Source organism: Anas platyrhynchos, chromosome 2 (genome assembly GCF_047663525.1).
Source record: "Anas platyrhynchos isolate ZD024472 breed Pekin duck chromosome 2, IASCAAS_PekinDuck_T2T, whole genome shotgun sequence".
Lineage (NCBI taxonomy): Eukaryota > Metazoa > Chordata > Aves > Anseriformes > Anatidae > Anas > Anas platyrhynchos.
Window position 1 is genome coordinate 153,013,493 of NC_092588.1, and position 19,769 is coordinate 153,033,261.

Genomic DNA, 19,769 nt, shown 5'->3' on the forward strand with positions numbered 1-19,769 from the left:
AGTAAAAAAACTCAGCTGGTTTGCATTGACAGTAGCAATGGCGTTTGTAGCTGATGTGGTGTGCTCTGCCTTACTTAGCAGGTGGTCTGTTGGGTGAATAGAAACATGGCAGCTTATTTTTTGACATTTTTTTCTCTGGAAATTGTTCCTTTTCTCTTTTAACATTAGAAAACTTTTTTTTTTCTGTACCACTCCAGCATCAAATCGTAAATGTCCAATACTTCTGGACAACTTCAGGTGAGCTTCCAGCCACCAGGGACTTGGATTCTAGGTACCATCAAACCCATCCCTACAAACTCTTCCTCTTCCATCCCTCCAGGGAGAGGGAGGTGAGGAAATCTGGAGCATTTTGCTTACAACTCCTTTGCTGTAAAATATCCACTGCTTGGAGCTACAGCAGCCAAGTATAGCTGGAGGAGTTATCCCGTTGCCCTGCCCCAGTGTTGCCCTTACTTGATTCATTCATTTCTTCGTAGGAATTTAAGCTCTCTGATGCTGAATGGAGAATCAGAAGGTTAAACCATCATCTCTCAGTAAGGTTTTTATGCTTCTGATCTGGAACTCACAGGTCTGCATCAGTTCGCAGAGCTGCTCCCAGCGGCCATCGCCTTGCTCCTGCTCATGACACTTCTCCTTTTGGTTTCCACGGATGTTTATTTCCCTAAAACCCGAAGGCAGGAAAAGTCCCATTGTGGAGGATAATGCAAGGAAAAGCTTAGCAAACCAAAAAGCACTCGGCGTCTGTTCCCAACGAGGGCACGTGAGAGCTGGGCCTCTCTTGAGGCGTGCACCCTCGAGTAACAGAGCGTGGCGTAAGCCCCCTGGCTCTGGTCCTCTAGGTTGCTGTGTGCAGGCAGTGTGAGCACGGCTGGTTTGTATCGTTCCCCCTTGCCCTGCTCACTGCAGTGAGCACAGCTGGGTGCCTTTCCTTGGCCTGTGCCTGGCAGGCTGTGCGTTTGTGTTGTAATTCTCCGAAAACCCAGAGCGGAGCTGCCTGATCTTTCTGGGGAAAGAGGAGACAGGAGCTCAGCGGTGACCTGAATTCTCCTCTCTGTCCGTGAGCCTGGTTCAAAGGCCTGAAATAAAAACCTGTGGGACAAAGTTCAGGCTGAGCTGTTGACACAGTCCTGCATGCTTCCCGGGCATGGGCTGGGACGTGGCATGGGGGCTGGTAATGACGTAGGCTCTGAATTTTTGGTGCCTGCTTTGGGAGCCTTGCTTCAGCAGGATGGTGCTGTGTGTGTTTACCCATGGGGTACGTGGCTGACCCTAAGGCTGGGGGGCTGCCCTGTGGCTCAGGGAGAAAAAGCAGGATCATTTGGGATCCCAGACATGGCTTTGCAGCAGGTTTGTTAGGGAGCTTGAAGGAAATGAGGAGGAGAGTGGTGGAATAGTGCTGCAGTCTTTTATTTTGGTTTGTTTCTTTCCCTTTCACTGCTGGGAGGAAAGCAGTAATTAATGCAGCTGGATGTTACATGCAGCATTTGCTCTTGGCTCAGACTCCTTCCTAGTACTCAGTTTCCAAACTTAGCACAGCCGGTAGCAGCCGTGTCTTGCAGTTTAGGATCCTTCTTAGGGGGAAAGCTGTTCAGCAGTGAGCTGTGCTCAGCTTTTCTGTTCTAGGTAGACAACCTGAAGATATAACAGCTCTGTTTTAGAATAAAGCGTTTAACCTGCTGGTGGTGCTGCCCAGAGAAGCTGTGCATGCCCCGTTCCTGGAGGTGCTCAAGACCAGCTTGGATGAGGCCCTGGGCAACCTGACCTCGTGGGTGGCATCCCAGCCCGTGGCATGTTTGGAGCTGGGTTGTCTTTAAGGTCCCTTCCACTGCACTGGGTATCATATCTTTACTTGCACTGTTGTATCAGAAAAAGATACCTAAGAATTTGAATTCTTACTTTAAAAAGAGCTTTCAAAAGGTTGCATGCTGGTCTTTGAATAAACCACCAAGATTGATAGGGTAACAGCAAAGGGATAAAAGCATGGCAGAGCTGGGAAGTGATGTTAAATAAGCTAAGCAGTGAGCTGATGAAGGTTATGGCTTTCTTTAATTGCAAGATCCCGAGGTGATGATACTCTGCAACATTTTCTTCCTCAGTGTCTGCAGAAGTCAATCCAGAAAGTGTTGCAGTTAATGAAAGAGCTGACTTTGTGTGTAGATACCGAATGGAACTGCCCTTGCACCGCTCTCATCCTTTACCTTATTTGTCTGACTTGTAATTTTTAGCATGCTGTTAGCAAAGCGATTTCCTAAGTATGTTGACATAAAAAGTAAAAAATTTGAATGTGAACGGGTCAAGAGCCTTGTATGAGGAAGCAAGAACCAGGGGAAAAAATGGAAAATTGTTCTCTCATACCTCCTGGAGGAATGCTTAGGAAAGAACTTTTTTCTCCAGCAAAGTGTAAACATAGCGTGGTTGAAACACTGCCAGTGGACAGTCTTTATACAAAGCAATTAAGTCAGGAAAATAGTTTTGCTACAGCCTGGCTCACCCGAAATATCAGTTATTGTTGATGTCATTGAAATGCTTCTACTGAGTAGGATGGTCTTGATGCTAACTTTTAACTCGGGGTCATATTTTGTTTATACTTTCATCAGCAAGAAGCATAAAGGAACACAGTGTGTGCTCATCCAGAGGCAGCTAACACACTTGGCAATCTTTATAAGAGTATATTTGTCCAGTAAACATGATGTAATAGGATCTAGTGGATTCCCAAATGTAGATGATGTGCTGTAATGGAAATTCTGTTAAGACTTTGGTAATGCTTTAAAATATCTTTTTTTTCAGAGCTTTAAAGTTACTTATTGTCAATGTATGCAATTCATTTTCATTTATCATCTTGTAAAATCTTTCAAGACTAACTTAGTTTCCTTTTTTATAAATTTGCTACTAAGTACAACATGGAAACTGGGAATGTTGAGTCATCTGCAAAAGTTGCTGCTAAATTGCTTTAAAAAATAAAAATCCAATGATGCTGCCTCAATCATTATGCTTAAAATACTGCATCCACTGCTCTGTTGTTGTGGGACATTAATAGGATGAGTAGAAGAAGAGAGTATGTTGATCTCAAGAGTTTTGAGGTCATCCTTTTGTCAAGGGAAAGGTATCCAGCCTTCTAGTCAACCTAAATTTAGTTAATGCTATCCAAGTGAGTAGTTGTCCATGAGATGACTAAAAATTATTTCTGGTTTTCTTGCTTCTGGATGGAAAAACCTTCCAGATATAACAGTTTGTTAAATTTAGTTTTATGAGGGTTGGACTTTGCAACTTTCAACTGGAAGAGACATTGAAATAATGCTATAGGATCTGTGTTAAAACAAAAGCACAACACATGCTGAGTAGCTTCTGCAGTGTTTTTGGTGTAAGCTCAGGAGACTCGGTGCCTAGGAATAGGCACTTAATTTAAAAATAGGTCAGTTGTTGTGGATTGGTAGTTTACGTGTACCATACAAAGCTCATATCAGCTCATTTAAAAAAAAAAAAAAAAAGAATAAAAATTACTCTGTCTACTACCAAATGTGAAGTGGTAACAGCCTGCAGACTTGTTCCAATACCAATGATCTTTTTCCTTGCTTTACAGGAAAATCTTCACTGACGATTCAGTTTGTGGAAGGGCAGTTCGTTGATTCATACGATCCAACCATAGAGAACAGTAAGTAAATAACTGATAAGCTGCTCTTCTGTAGCTAGTTTTGTTAGAAGTCGTGATTATGTAAGTGCCTATATAAATAATCTGTACTTTAACATTGCAGCTCATTACTTTAATGTTTAAGTTCAAGTTGAATTAACACAGTAAAATGTTGAGTCTGTGTGTTAGTCTGGAAGTTGGAATGAACTAGTCATCAGTACAAGGTTACTTCTTGACTAACACAATAATTAGGAGTCAGTGGCCATCAGCACATTTTATTCAGGATTATTTTACTGTTTGGAACTAAAAAATCAAACACTGGGAGCTAAAATTCAAACACTGCTTTCTGAAGAACATCTTGCTTTGCTTTAGCAAATCAAGCTTGATAATTTGCCTTTTGACATGAGTGATCTGTCAGTCCTTCTAGGGCTCTCTTAAGCAGTTTCCATCATCCTGTTTTACTTTTAGAGTTATAATACGGTTTGCTTTGAATTAAAACCATTAACAAATGAGATATTGTGCATTAGATTTCAATACTTTAGATCTTGGCAGTAATTGGGATGGGTAGTTTTTCACTGCACTATAAAAATGTGAAATATTTAAAGTAATCTTGTAGTTTTCTGCATGTATGTGGAAGTGATCTGAGATGAAAAAGAGTCAAAGTCTGTCTCCAAAGTGTGGGCAGTGTCTGTATATCTTGTTTTAGTATTTTGACACCTTGGCATGGGCTTGTTTCACCCTTTACAAACTCATGGACAATAGGTTTCTGTAGCAAAACTCCTGTGCTCTCTAGTTGTGTGTCTATCACTGGTAGCATTTCTTAACTATATGAAAAAAGACTCATTTAAAACATCACACCCAGAGCTACTTTATGCCTGGATTTGGTTAGAATCTCTGTTGGCTACTGAGCTTGATTACATATGTGTGGATAATTGAGCTGTGCATCAATTCTGCAATTATTTGGCACTTCTAGTTGGCAGCACTCACTCTCTCGGGGTGCAGAACATTAAGTATGTCATGGCCATGAAAACTTTGGGCATGGGGACATCTTGAAAAAGCTCAACAGTTCGCATGATTTCATGCTTGTTCAGAAAACAAACAGCATTATTCTTTTGGCGCAAGTCTTGTGATCTGCGGTATCGCTGGAGGAATTTGCTCTCTGAAAGGTAGAGAATTGAAGGTCCCTTCTGGCTTCAGAATGTGTCACTGGGAAGTAGGGGTTGAAAACCTACAAGATGTGCCCCGAGGTTCAAAACAGTAGGAAGTCTGTCCTAGTATAAAATGCTTCTTTTGAATTAAGTTCTTAATCTTTCACACGCTTTTTCTAAATATGATTTCTTAATCAGTCAAGTCTTTTGACACCTCTAGCAGTATGCTTCTGATTCTGTGTGAGGTCATAAGGCATGATATGTGTAATCAACTCTCTATGCTTTCCCTGCATTTAATTTTGAATCCAATTAACAATACTGAGAAAGGAGAAATCCAAGTTCATGTAGAAGGGATGATGATGAAGGCTGTTGCATTTCTTCAGTGCTTTAAAGCAGGCTGTAAAACCTTCTAACTTTCATATAGTGATCGGGGGGAAAAAATACAGGCTGAAGAGTGGTCTGGCCTATGTGATTTCTGTTTTGTCTCCAAAAATTGTTATTGATAATGATCAAAATATTTTAACAGCACTGATGAGAGGGTAGGAAACTGCAGTACTGCTGGTAGCTTGGTCTTTACGATTTTTGTCCTCAAATAATATACCTTGCATGAGAAATTGAGTCTAAAATTAAACTGCACAGAAAGCAAGCTATAGTTAAGCTCTCCCAGGAACAGGATGCATAGAGTGTAAGCCTTAAACTATAAGAACATGACCTAATATTCCAGCAGTTTCCTTTTCCAATGTAAAAATCTTTACCTTCTTTGGAAGTGGTGCAGGGAAAATAAGCTGCATCGGGTTTCACTTAATGTTCATTAAAGTCAGCACTTCTCTGCTGCATTTTGCTTTGTTTATATTACATTAGAACCAGAAAAGTTAGTTTATCTAAGTTAATAAGCATGTTGAATTCAGTTGCTTCTAGTAAACTTGTGCATCGGGAAGAGTAACTTGTGCCATTTTGTGGCAGCAGCGGAGGTGAGTTAATTGCTTAGCAAAATAGAATTTCCTCTTCCTAATGTCCAAATGAGAGTGACGCTGTGATGGGTGGCTGTTCTGGAGACAGCCAGGTTGAGAAACCAGTGGAACAATTACGTGAGGAAATCGTGGAAAGAGAAGCAAAACCACTGCAGAGCAGGAGTGCGTGGAAGGAGTCCGTGTGGATGCGGAGCTGGCTGGAGGCAGATGAGCTCAGGCGTTCTATCGGGCGCTTCCCCAAAGACCAGAAGAATTTTAAACTCTTAAATCTTTATTGGACTAACACCAAAAATCTTAATTTGGAGCTCAAAGCAAATAGGTCAGAAGGAATTGAAAATGAAGACAATGTGCCTACAGCTCCCCCTGCCCCCGTCTTTGCAGGGATCTCTTCGGTTATCATTAATTCAGTGACTTTGTGTTGCAGGAAAGCTGCATCTTGCCTGCATCTCAGCAATATTTTCTCCAGCAAACCATTTTCTCCAGTCTTCCTCTAGGGTCTTTCTATCTCCCCTCCCTCTTTTTTTTTTTTTTTTTTTTTTTTAATGCAATGGTGATTAAAAGTGTATTAGAAAGGGGAGGGGGCTGGAGGCACCTGGTAGCTGTGGAGCTAATACACAGAGGTTTGGATGGGCTGCTAGAAGCACCCTTAAGGCTCAGCTTCTCCCAGGTGTGTCAAGCCAGCTGCGCTTGAAGGTGACAGTCTGCTGCTTCCCAGAAGTTGCTGCTGAGTGGACTTCTTGGGTGTAAATGAGGCTTCTGAGAAAAACCCAAAATAGCTCTGTTGTATTACACATCTCGGTGTTATAAAAGATGTCCTGAGGGATTCATGATAGGCACTGACCTTGGATTAAAGATAATTAGCAAGGTTTGCAAAAGGTAGGAAGTGATGAACCCTAATAAGCTGGATGCATTTACCAGCCAGGAGCTCTGGGAATCGTTTCACACCACTGCCCTACCTCTTATTCAGTGGAGGTGTTGGTCTGAAAGCGCATTCATAAGCCTGGTACGCGTTTCTTACCATAATGGCTTGCTCTCACAGCAGCTGGCACTTGAGTTGCATGTGCAAACCACTTCATTCGTGTCAGTGGAACTGAATGGCCTTGGGCCTGGGGAGCAGTGGCCAGAGGTGATGGAGTTGCTGTGGGAGTTACGCTGCTTCTGAGGGACAGCAGCGGTCGGGGCTGTGCTGTGCAGAGCTGTCCCTGACAGCAACGTGGCTTTAGTTCCCTTTGTAGCTCCCCTTAGCTGCATGAATGCATCTGTTTGGAGTCGTGCTGGTCACTCCATCACCCAATTCTGAGTTGCACCAGAGCTGAACCAACCGAAGGTGGGATGGGATGGCAGTTTCTTCACATAACGCCACTTAAGCTGTGTGTTGCAAGCTGTGAGCATCTCCTGTTCTGAGATCTGTGTGCTTCATCGAGCTAAAACAGGCTTCAGCCATGCTTCAGCTGATGAGCAACGTTTCACAGATGGCCGTGTTATGACGCGGACTGCAGAGACTCGTTCTGGTCTGCAGAAATCTCTTCTTGTCATCGCAGGAGGAGCCGTACTGTGCCATGGTGGTGTTACTGGTTGCATTCATCTTGCTTGTAGGCACAGGAGCAAGTAACATGTCCCAGAATGGCTCATGGGTCACTGACCCTCACTAAATACAGCTGCAGGTTTTTCCTGAGATGTAATTCTTACCAGGGGTGTTCTTAAAAAGCTTCAGCAAAGACCAGGGAGTTGTTAATTCTGACAGCATCAGGAGAGGTTTGTGCTGCCCAAGTAAGCTGTTCCTGGTGCTGGAAGTCTCCGTGCTGAGCTAACAGTTCTCATCACGCAGCCTGTGGTGACTCCTCCACCGTTTCCCTTCCCCAGCTCTGTCACAGTTTGCTTTTGGTACTGATGATGATGGTGTCTCTGCTGCTCGGTCTATTCTAGGCTTCCAGAATAGGCTGAAAAAGCTGCCATCTGTCTCCGTCCCTTTTTAAATATTAACTTCATGGGGCTCTTGAAACTAGTTTGATTACAGAGCACTTTGATGTGTGTGTGAGGTGTCAAGAGACCGGAGAGAGGCTGTTACTGTTCGGGTACCTGTTAATGCAGGACATCCCTCCAGGTGAGGCTGTTTTCCCTCACGCTTGAAGCAGTGACACTGCGTATGGCAGCCCTGCACGTTAGCATCTGTTCCAGCAAGCTGTGGCTTCTGTCCCTGCCACAGCAAAAAGCTTTTGTGGATTTCTGCTTCCTAACCTCTGGGGATAGGCGGGATCTGGTAGGAGCTTTTCTTGAGGCTTCATTCAAATTGCACTTCTTGGTATTGTGATGGAAACTGCACGCACACTCCGGGCTGTGTGTGGACATCCTGTGTTAGTTTGGCTTTGCTTTGTTTGAGTTGCCCCTTTTTAAAAAGGATGCTTGGATTTACTAGGGCCGAAACTGAGAGTTTCGGATATTTCGGCGTGGAGTCAGCCCATTTACTCGAGATAATGCGTGCGTTGTGGCGGCTTGTCAGGGCAGCAAGTGCTGGCGGGGAGGAGGAAAGCTGGCGAACTTCAGCTTCTAGGGGAGCCTGTACGAGACACAGAAGGCGTGGGCAGGAGACTGCTCAGCTGGATCGAGAACAATCACCCTTGGCTGGCCAGTTCAGGGCACGATCAGCGTGTCGCTGCAGCGTTGGCTTTTTCCCCGGTTGTCATTGCAAGGAAAGTTGAAGCTTCTCGTGACTTAATACCTGGGAAAATTTCCTTATCCAGGAGACAACACAAACCTTATTCGGTGTATTTGTACTGTGCCATTTCTGTGTGTTACAGTCCGACGCTAAGGGCAAAACGAAGCTCTGGAGCTGGCTCTGTGCTCTGCTTGCTCCGTGTAGTGCTCGGTAGCACATCATGCCACAAGAGCTCTGACACGCTTTGCTTTTGCAGTTGCATAATACAAACACTGAGTAAGGTTCCTCAGCTCGCAGTGCGTTGGCATCTCATAAATCCCGGGAAGAGAAGCAATTCTCATCTCTCAGGAACTGAATGTACTTCCTGACTGAGGACTAAACAGACTGGTAGCTACAGCAAATGTGCAAGCACAGTGGTGAGCTGCTAGCTACATTCCCATTATTTAGCTTTAGCATATTCATAAGCTAGGCTGTGTGTGTCTTAGCCTCCAAAGAGTTTTTTTAATGCAGATCATTTACCTCGTGGTATTTACATTTAGGAAATTGATCTTGCTAAACTACTTGGAAACTGGGGAGAATACCCTATATTAAGTTCAAAGTTGGCTTTGATGCTAATTGTATGGAAGTGTCTCATGTTACCACAAATTACAGTTGCCTGGAAGTCTCTTTGAAATGCATGTAAAAAGCTTTTTTTGCTCTTCATTTTTAAGTAACTCTGAAGGAAGAACTGCTGCGTGCAGCATAAGAATCTTTTTGAAGAATCTTTTGAAATTTGAAATTTTAAAGTAATTTTCTGAGGTTCAATACCAAAAATGTGCTAGTTGAAATTACAGCAATCTGATCTAGCTACTTTAAAGTCTCTAACAAAAGCTCTTTTTCTTAACCTTTCAGCTGACAACGGCACAGATAAGTGACTTCTGATCCCTTCCTTGTTCATAATTCTGAAATGTGTGTGTGTTTCTTGTTTCTTCCAGCTTTTACAAAATTGATCACAGTAAATGGCCAAGAATATCATCTTCAGCTGGTTGACACTGCTGGCCAAGTAAGTAATCCTTCTTCCTTTGAATCGTTGATCAGAGATAAGGCAATGGCTGTTCATACTCCTGAAGAGCGAAGTTGGTTGCGACGATGCGTTCAAAGCTGAAGTTCAGCTTCTAACTTAGTCCCCAGGGAGCTGCGTGGTATTTATGTAAGGGCTTTTTTTTCCTGTCTATTGAAATTGAAACAGTAGCTAGTGGTTAAAGTACATATGCCTAAAAAAGTGAAGAACAACCTGCTTTAACTCTGATGTACCAGAAGGGCTAAAATCTGGACTAAACTGGTCCATAACCCAGTTTGATAACCCACAGGGAAGCTTTCCACGACTTTCTCCCGTTTGTGGTCTCCAGCTACAACACACCACGACTGTGTCCATGAAATAGTCACACAGAGTAGGCAGCAATGCGTGTAGGTAGTGCTTACTGGGCTGCCCATAAACGACTGCAGTTTGTTTACATTTTTGAGTAAGTGATGGTTCCTTGCATGCTTCTGAGCTTGGTGTAATGGCAGGGAGTGCAGGAAGAGACAATAAACAACCATCCTGTGGCATGGTCAGTAGCTTCATGAAATAAAGGTGGTCATTACACAGTGTTGCTTGGCAGCAATTGCAGGTGAGAGTGCACGTTCCACACATAGCAGTGCTCCATCTTTTGAGAAACTGTGTATTTAAAAAAAGAAAAGGGACTGATAGATCCTTGTATTGCTACCCTAAACTTTTTATTGGTTACGTGTGCTTAGCTTCTGTGAGTTCTGGGCTTGTGCTTTTTGGTTTTTGCAAGCTGACCAGTGTTAAACAGTCTTAAGTGCTATCACCACATTTCACCAAGACTTGAAAGCTGCAGGACACTTGCTTAGAGCTGGGAGGGTATTCAGAAGGGCTGTGACCTTCTAGGTATGTTTGATCACCTTCTTTGAAGAGAACTACATGATTTAAGAATAACCACACCTTATTTTTATATGCTGTTAATTTGTGGTGTTAATCAGCAATGCTGTAATCTGTCAGAGGGATTAGAAACAATATTGACCACACGTGCTGGGGCAAGTGGTGTTTGATGGGAATATTCTGCAGAGGAGAGTGAAGTTGAGGGATGGGCGGGCTGTGAGCAGCAGAGCAAGCCCCGTAGGCTTCACTTCGTGTGCATCTCAAACTTGTAGCATGGTAATGAAGGTAAAAATTTCTCTTTGAAAAAGAGAAGGCCTTCTCAGAAGGCAGCATGACTTCACCAGTGATATGTCTCTGTTGCTGATGTTTATTTTCAGGGTTGTTTTAATGTAAATTGAAATTGTGAAACTAACATTATACCTAGAGTTATATCTAGGTTTGTTTTGTTGCTTGGCAAAGCTTTTAATTTGACCTGCAAGTCCCAGGAAGCATAGCAGGCTTTTTAACTAACAAGCTAAAAATTAGTTTTCTTGGTTAATCTTTTTTTGTCTTGTGCATCTTTACCTTTCGTGGTTCCATATTCAGATTTATGTAGTTCATTTAAACAGAAGTCTTGGTGTGGGGTCACAAAACAGGAGTATAAATCAAATTCAAACTGTAGCAATCCAGGGTAATTCCAAATAAAGGCAAATAGCTACAGAATTGCACTTTCACCTGTTTTGCATGCAGGCCAGCTCAGACCCGTTCTGTATTGACTTTTGGATTACACAGCCAGCAGAAGTGGTGGTTTGGCATTTAAGTAAGGGTGGGGGAAGGTCACCCTCAATATGTAGCGTTAAAGGCAAAGGGCAGCACCTTTTGCAGGTGTCATTCTCCAAAACTTTTTTTTGGCTGAATCTGTGAAGTTAATTTATGAAAGGCTTTCCTCCCATTTGCTAGTTAAGAAAGTTTGATTCCTTTTAGCTGTCTAGATTTCAGCTGTGTAACTGCACTGCTCCATCTGTTCAGTCGTGACAACATACAGTGAGGTCGTGATCTTAAGCTAAAATTAACATCGTTAGAAACACAGGTTAAAAATTTGAGAACCCAGACAGTAAGATGTATAGCTCGTGTCAAAATGTAAATGTTACCTGGGAACTGCTACTGCAGTCTTTCAATCTAGATATTTAACATGGGATTCGTTTTACTTCTGTGTTGTGTTTTTCTGCAGTATATCAATCTGTTTCATTTACCTAGTTGGTCATTTCCTTTTCTACAGGGGTAGTAAGTTTAGAAATTAAGTGTCTGAGTTTGTGTTTTTGTTTTTATTGTTGGTGTTTTTCTATGAAACATTTGCTGTATAAAGGAAACTTCCATTTGGCATGAAGCAACTAATAATTGTAGTTGGTCCATCTACGGTTGATAAGCGTGCGTTAGTTGGTAAGCCACAGCTACTTACTTCCTAACGGACCCCTTGGGTAATTTAGATGTGGTCATTGCCACTTGGCAGTTTTGAAGTGCCAGATCCTGTCTTCAGCTGTTGAAATTTAGAATTTGATTGAAATGTATCACTAGCAAGATAAGAAGCATAATTGATAATTAGCGGTAGGACAGAGTGGATGTTTTGTACTAGTGTAAACTGATAATTAAGCGGGGTAAGAGGATTGGGAATAGCTTTGGCTGATCCATAGTCTTAGAGGGAATAAAGAAAAAAGCTGTAGAGTATACAGACTAACAGATTAACTAAGCTTGTGTCCCAGGTTTGCCTTCCTTTCTCTTAATTTGGTAACGAAGCCACATCTGACATCATGATGAAAAAAATGTCGTTGTGAAAGCACTACATGTCCAAAAAGGTCCTGTTCCTCATGTCTTACAAATATGAATGAAAACTGCCCTTGATCTACTAGCATCAAGCTCTCAACTGTGGCAGTAAGCAATTATAAATGCTATATTCTTTCTACAGGATGAATACTCCATATTTCCTCAGACGTACTCCATAGACATCAATGGCTACATTCTTGTTTATTCAGTCACGTCAATAAAAAGGTAATAAAATCTGTTGTGTTCTAATAGTTCGGATATTAACCAGATACACACAAAGAAAATATAGCACAGGCAAGAGCTGAACGCAGAATGTAATTCATTTAATCTCCCTTTCCCTTAGAAGTATAATGGAAATAAGAATGTTTTTGCAGAAATTTCCCCTCAGATCCAAATGTCACAGATACTTTGCAGACAGATACAAAAGGTACTGTGTAAGAAGCGAGGCAGTGCTGAACTGTGTAGATTGAAGTGTAAGTAAAAGTACCTGGACTAGTACCAGGACTAAACAGTTCATTGCTGGAGCATGTGTTACAAAGATGGAGTTGAACACGATCTAAGAGGGCACTGTACATTAGTGTGAAGAGCCCAGCTGGTTGTTAGGTCTTGTCCTAGCAGCTTGTTACAGTACTGAGATTTCTTTGGCTTCCTGTCTTGGCTTGTTCTGGTTAACCATCAAAAACTTTGATATAAATAGCAGTATGAGATGTTTGGCCTGTAGACTCACTCAAATGCCTTATTTGACAAATTTCCCAGGGCATCTGGTTTGTCCTCACTGTTGCCTGTAGTCAGCTCTCACATGAGGACAGACTGTCAGAGCTGGAGTCATTTACTTGTACCAAGTGTCTCAACCTTCTTAAGGTTTTGTCTTCTGCTGTTATTTTGTGCATTCCCTTTGTTGTTCTTGATTTCAGTGCTGGTCATTCTTGAATTAGTCTTAATTTTCTAATGCAGTACAGCATCTTCATTATGGCATTATTTTTGTTTGTTAACAATTACTTTAAGACCTGAAGCCTTTTGCTTGCTTCAGGTAGAAGAAAAGGTAATGTTTCCCTTCTACTTCTAAGCTAATAAACTTTTTTCAAGTGCTGAAGCATTCCAAATCTTTTCCTTTAAAGCAGACAGAACAGGTCATCCCTTTAGTAAGACCATCATAAATTGCAAGTAAAACAGCTTGCTTATTGGCTCTTCTGTGCTTCTTGAAGAAGTGACACGGTCTGGTTATAAACTTCAGTTGCTTTTAAGGTCTTTAATGCTGAACGGATTTTCAGTACTTCATTCTTGGTTTTCATCTTTAGTTCTGAAGAAGTGAACAGGAAGCATGTGTGATCTGGAGGAAATGCAACAGATGTTGGGCTTTCATGTGTATCTAGATACACTGCTTTTTCTTTTTTCTTCCCTTAATCGGAGGTTCATTGTTGGCGCTGAGTAACCTGTATAAAATAGGACTTAGCATTCTCAGCCTGAAGTAGAAAACCTTCCACTTCTAAAGTGAAGAGGAAAACGTTCATTGGTGTGTGGTATTCTTGGGACAAAAGTGTCTTTAACCAAAGTCACTCAGATAAAGGAACGAGAGTCTGCTTTCTGTGGTAGCATTCAAACAGCTAAAATAGAAATCAAATTATGGTGAAAATACTAATACATATTAAGATATGTAGCTATATTATCTACTGTAGGTAGATAGTATATTCCTTAGTATTTTATTCTTGATCCAACTTAATCCAAGTTTTTTTTCCCTTTGAATTACAAAGTATTGATGATCCCTTATTGTTCAGATCCTTGTCTTCAGTATCAAGACAGTGTTTAGGCAGAATAGATTTTGCAGGGTAGGCTGGTAGCTTTGACTTTCCCAGGCAATCAGATTACAGTTGCCATCTCTCTTGATTTCCGCCAAAGTGTATGTATTGATCTGAGTATTGATTGAGCTGGGTGTGAGCTTTGACAGCAAACTTAATAGAAATGTCCTTTTAAAGTGATTGTCTTCCCTACTGATCTCCACTGGGAAGTTTAAAATGGGACTTGAGTAAAAACTAATGACCTACATTTTTAATATTCCCAGACTCTCAGCTGCAAGGTTACTGGAGGCCTTTTGCTCTAGTTTAAATTCCAATTTTGTATCTTGCCTCTGTTCCACGATTTTGTATAGGACATCTCTCTGACAGCCAGTAATTTTTTGTTGTATTTCACACATTGAGCTGTTTCCCATAACCCTGTTTGCTTGGCAGGACCTTGGAAAGGTCCTCTTATGCTCTCTGCACCTCTTGCTATTTCAAGACTTGATGTGATGATGCTCTTTTTTGGGTTGATCAATGTCTGTCTTAAATTATACCCTTGTTCCTTTTAGCCTTATTAATTTGGAAAGCTTTCTAGAACATTAAATCGATCTGGTCAAGCTAGTTTCATTCCAGGTAGTTCTTAGCAGCTTGTATCTGTGTGTCAGAATCATGTCCAGGCTTAAATAGCACTTCTTTCAGTTTTCACCTTGATCTATTAATAAAGATCAGCTGTTTATCCTTAGTCTTTTTTTAAACTAAAAACGGAGCTCTTGAACTAGACTAGATAAGCAGAAGGACAGAACTGGGAAATGAAGACCCGAGGGTGGGTTGGTCTATAGGGTATTCAGTAGAATCATTCACTGGAACCACAGGTGAGGTCTTCCCACTGAGCTGTGCAGTGGCATGGCGTTTTCCTAGCTATACTGACAGCAACATGCATAATAGTGGAAGGAAAAAAGTGATTGTATTAGATTTGTGACTCAGTTATCTTGTGGCTAGCATGCTAGATCTTTCCTGTTGCTTCACATGAACTGAGAAACAGTCTTGTAGTCTGTATCAGATTTTTTTTGTTCTTTCAGTTTGCAGGGTCATCTAATTTCATATGTAGCGATGCATCTGAACTGAACTTTGTCACAACCAAACTGTTTAAATCTTTCTTTTGAAGTAGTTAGAACACGAAAGCTCAAGACCAAAATTTCATTTCTTTCCCTTTCAGCGTAAGTTCTTTATAACCCTGAAGACCTTCCATTGATTCCACTTCTTTAATGTAGTCTGTACTATTTGAGTTACTAACAGCAAGTTGAACGAGTTGTGCCACGCTCAGTCACTATTTTTCTTTGCAAAGTGCTCATTTTCTCCATAGGATATACTAGAACTAATACCTAAACATAGAGGGTGAGTAGAACTCAACACTTCAAGAATTATTTCTGAAGTATCCCAAACTGAATCTTAATTGACATAAAATTCTTCTTAACTATGGTAGTTTATTGCTCCAGAAGTGGGAAGTTCTAGTGATTCAAATAGCTTGAATAGTGTCTTCAGGCACCAGTTCTTTGAGAACTTGGAGTTAGAAATATGTTTGAGGGTTGCTCTGCTCTTAAGCGTTTCAGTTCTAATTAAAATGCAGCACAAGTCAAGGCGCTGCTTGTAGCTAACGAGCTTGGAAGTTGGAGAAGTTTCAGTCGCTTTTTTTGTTGTGTAGCTGTGTGTCTGGCCTGTGAACCTGTGCCTCTCTCTTAAATCTGAATTGTGCACTTCATGTACCAGCATTTTTTCCATAATGTAATTAGAGGAGCGCAACATCTGCTCTTTAACCCTGTTTATAGCTTGTTCTCAAAAGTGCTAAATGTCAAATGCAGGGGATTTTCTTAGTGGGATTTTAAGCTTCTCAGCATTTCAAAGTACTGTTCCTTATCTCCAGCCATGCAGACTTCATCTGTACGGTAGGGGAACTGACAAGTATCTGAATAACCACGGTTTCAATACCATCTTGCTGATCAGTTTACTTCCTTTCTGTAGAAGATTGGAATTCAGGCTTCTCTTGGCTTTCACGTAAATAAAACCAAAGAATTCTGTAGGAGCTAACTTCCTGTATAAACTAAAATGCTGTATTTTTTCATGGTGGATTATGCTTAACCAAATAACTTTTCTTGTTATTAACTTTTTCTTTGAAACTCTGCTTTAATTTGGCATGCTCATCCAGGCTTGTTGGACGCGAGTAGTTAAACTTCTTACTGCAGATACAAACCAGTTGGGGATATGGGGCTTTTAGCACTCGTATGTTAGACACATCAGGCCTGGGTAATGTGGTTTGTTTCTGCACGTATCATAACTGGGGAGGCTGTAATGACAGGCATAGCCTAGTCTTTGTTGCTGCCTCTAGAACCATTTGGTCTGTTGTACACAAATCAGTGACACTTTCAGCATCTTTGTAGTTTTGCCACTATACACAGAGTGAGCATATCTACATATGCATTTAATTGCTTGTGTATTGGGTATTAAGGATAAACATTGGAGTGCATGTGTGACTTCATCCCTTTATTTTGCAGTTTTGAAGTGATAAAAGTTATCCATGGCAAGTTATTGGATATGGTGGGAAAAGTCCAGTAAGTAGTGACACTTTCATCTCATTTCACTGCAGGCATGTTACTAGTACTTTGTTCAGTATACTATAACTGTGCTGAAGTTCTGAACTTTCTTTCACAGAATACCCATTATGCTGGTTGGAAATAAAAAAGACCTGCATATGGAACGGTATGTGAACTCCAGTATGTGTGAAATGCAAGCCAGCAGCCGGCATTCCTGTGGCTGCAATAGGCTGGTTTTGTTCTTGGCTTTCCAGAACTAAAGTCAAAATGTAGGTTAAAACAAGGTACTGGCAAAGGATTCGTGTCCAGAATGTGAACTAGGAGCCAGGAGCTTTTGTTGTAATTTTTTTTGTAATTTTTTGTTGTTGACTCTTGCTGTAAGGTTCCAAAGACAGTGACTTTACCCTTTCATCAAAACAAGTAACAGAAGTATGTTTTCCAACCATAAAAGATGAGATGATGCTACAGACTAGGGAACAACTCAGGGCTTCGGGACAGCTGCTTTTCTCAGTCCCACAGTTCTACCTGGCCCAGTTGTGTGTTTGACAGCAGACAGCATCAAGTGCTCAGAATCAGACTTCACAAAACATTCCTGTTATATCTGCATTTATGTGCTTCAGTACTGTGAAGGCTTTCCTGCAGTTTCAAATTCCAATTCTGCTGTGGATTATAAAAAGATATTTTTTCTTTTCTATCAGGGTGATCAGCTATGAAGAAGGGAAAGCTTTAGCAGAATCCTGGAATGCAGCTTTCTTGGAATCTTCTGCTAAAGAAAATCAGGTAACAGATTTAAGATCTATTTTGAATCGCAGCTTAATGGGATGTCTCCGAGTTTCACTTAATGCAGGAAGCTGAAGTATTTGCATGTACTGTACAGACACTTTGTGTAGATTGTTGGAAACAAAATGGATGTCTGCATTCAGGTTTGGGTATACGATTCTTTTGGTGCAACTGTAAATGTGAGGGTGAAATGAAGAACTGAAAGTTAAGCTTCACTGAACATAGCAGAACAGTTAGTGGCACACTAAGCCTCACGTATCTGTGCAGTGGGTGGGTGGGACAGGATCTGTGATCTGCTGCAGTTACCTTAAATTAGGAACTCATTGCTATTGTGGAGGAATAAGTTGGTATAAGGGGGTGAACCTCATGTTTTCAGGTCTAGGCAAGATTCAGTCCCTCTAATAAGGGTAATAATGGTTTCACAGGCCCATGTCTAACACTTTGCTGATTTGTCTACAGCAGAGGCTGTCAGAATGATAGAATAGCGGTAAAGTTGCACAATCTGTCCAATGTAGCCGGCATACATTTATTCCTGCTGGCTTCCTATCATGAAAGTTTAATTATGTGTTAAATAACATCTTATTTTTTGTGCTGTAACTTACTTTAAAATGCCTTCTGAATCTCTTCGGGTTTTTGAATTTGTTCTTGTGGCTGTTAATAACACTTTGTCATTGATTTGACACCCTACATATTCAAGCTACAACAACCTGCTGGTTTGGGCTTGAAGTAATGAAAAACTTCATTTTCATTTCAAGAGGGTTGTGTCTCTTTTTCATTTTTGTCTCAACAGCATTAAAATTTCTGCTTTTTGCAACTATGAACATACAATAGGGTCAAAAGGACGCTGTCAGGCTAGTTCTAAACAAATGAGTCCTTATGCAGAAGAAATGCTTACGTTGTCTCATTTTTAACTTAGCATATCACATCCTTGTACTCCTTGATAACATCAGCAGAATCAAAAGGGCAATCCTACAACTAGAACAGCACCTGTTTAAGCAGCCTTTCTTTCCCTCTCTGTGTCCCCAGAAGCAAAACAAACAGCTCTTGTCTGATAATTTGTAGAACTACTGACAATAGACGCTTGTGTAAAGTTAGATTTTCCCTGAAAGAAAGTCCAGATTTTTTTTCTCCAGATACAGAATATTTGGAATTAGGAACTTCTGTTTCTGGCTAAGATTTGCACTAACCTTGTCAAATCTGGGTATGATGAAAGCATGGAATTTCTCAATATCCTCTCTACTCCTGGAGAGCTTCAAACGCATACCCACAGAAACTACAGAAGAAGAATAAATCAGTTAAAAGAATTTCTTTTTTTTTTAAAAAAAAAAAAAAAAAAAACTGTTTATCTGGAGTAGGCAAAATTATTCTCTGTACTTTTCTTTTTTGGCATATGTTCACAATCTGTAACAGTGCAGTAGTGTATATTTTACAAAATATCTTTTCAATAACTTTCTGCAGTTTGTATTGTCTTGGTTTAAAAAAAAAACAACAAAGCTGGGTATATTTATGCAAAGAAGCTACGAGCTTTATATGATGCTTGGCATGCCTTGCATATTAAACTGCTGCACTAACAAAGTCCCATTGACTGCCGTGTATTTGTGTCTGTCTTAGTCTAAGAGTCCTGCACCGAGTTATGCAGCTCACTGAAATTCGCATAGCAAACTCGTAGGCTTCAGGGAAATCAGAGTGGCAATTGTCAGATACTCAAGCTTGTTCCCTACAAATCCCAAGTGGAGTCAGAAGTTTTATTTCTAGATGTCAAAATTGTTCTTACCAGGTTGTTCTGTCAGCGTGATCCATCAGGACACAGATCACTGGGTAGTGCAGGTCATTAAAATTGCAACTGCTGACCCTTTTGGAGTTCAAAAGCAGGTTTTTGGGAACAGGTGCTTGAATACAATTCCTCCTTTGTGTAGAAAGGGAAGTACAGTGGTAAGGTCGTGCCTCCTGTGTAATACACCTGGTAAATTGGGCTGACTTCAGGAGTTAGGGAGATAATTTGTCACTTTTGTGCCCACAACGTGTGGCTGATTTTAGGCTATCTCATGTGCTTCCTTTGGGGGTTTGGGATGTACAGAAGACTGAAGCAGCCCAGAACTGGGGCAGCTGTCCTGGTCTTCATGCAAATAGCTGCTGAGGAATGCTTGTTGTTGAAGGAGGTGGCTGATTGTGCTTTGAAAGCAAAGTATAAAGTCTACAGCAATGAGGTTCTGGGGAAAAGGAGACACCAGGCAGGTAGCAAAATGGGACACTGTCTTTTCCTTGACTTATACCACAGACACTTCTGAACTCATGCGTTTCCTCCCCAAAAATCCTGATATAGCAAGACCAAACCATCTCGTACGCGGGCTTCAGGGGAGAATGTCTCTTCCTACTCTGAAACCATCTCTGGTTTGGGGCGAGGCAGGGGAGGCAAAAGGTTTATTTTGAATGTAGTAACAAGGTTTATTGTCATGCTTTAGTGCTGAATGTTCACCTTAAGTCAACATCACTTGGCAGCAA

General features: G+C 41.2%; 1 protein-coding gene across 3 annotated transcripts in view; it reads left to right on the plus strand.

Annotated features, from left to right (window-relative positions):
- RHEB (Ras homolog, mTORC1 binding) overlaps positions 1-19,769 on the plus strand; it is a 41,752-nt gene that overhangs the window by 16,995 nt on the left and 4,988 nt on the right. For 2 of the 3 annotated variants that reach the window (XM_038173540.2, XM_027450393.3), the window contains exons 2-7: positions 3,581-3,652; positions 9,378-9,445; positions 12,267-12,349; positions 16,449-16,505; positions 16,606-16,653; positions 17,186-17,267. In XM_038173540.2, the coding sequence (XP_038029468.1) occupies positions 3,581-3,652; positions 9,378-9,445; positions 12,267-12,349; positions 16,449-16,505; positions 16,606-16,653; positions 17,186-17,267 (410 nt within the window). The remainder of the gene's footprint in view (positions 1-3,580; positions 3,653-9,377; positions 9,446-12,266; positions 12,350-16,448; positions 16,506-16,605; positions 16,654-17,185; positions 17,268-19,769) is intronic. The other variant, XM_038173541.2, reaches the window with a different exon arrangement.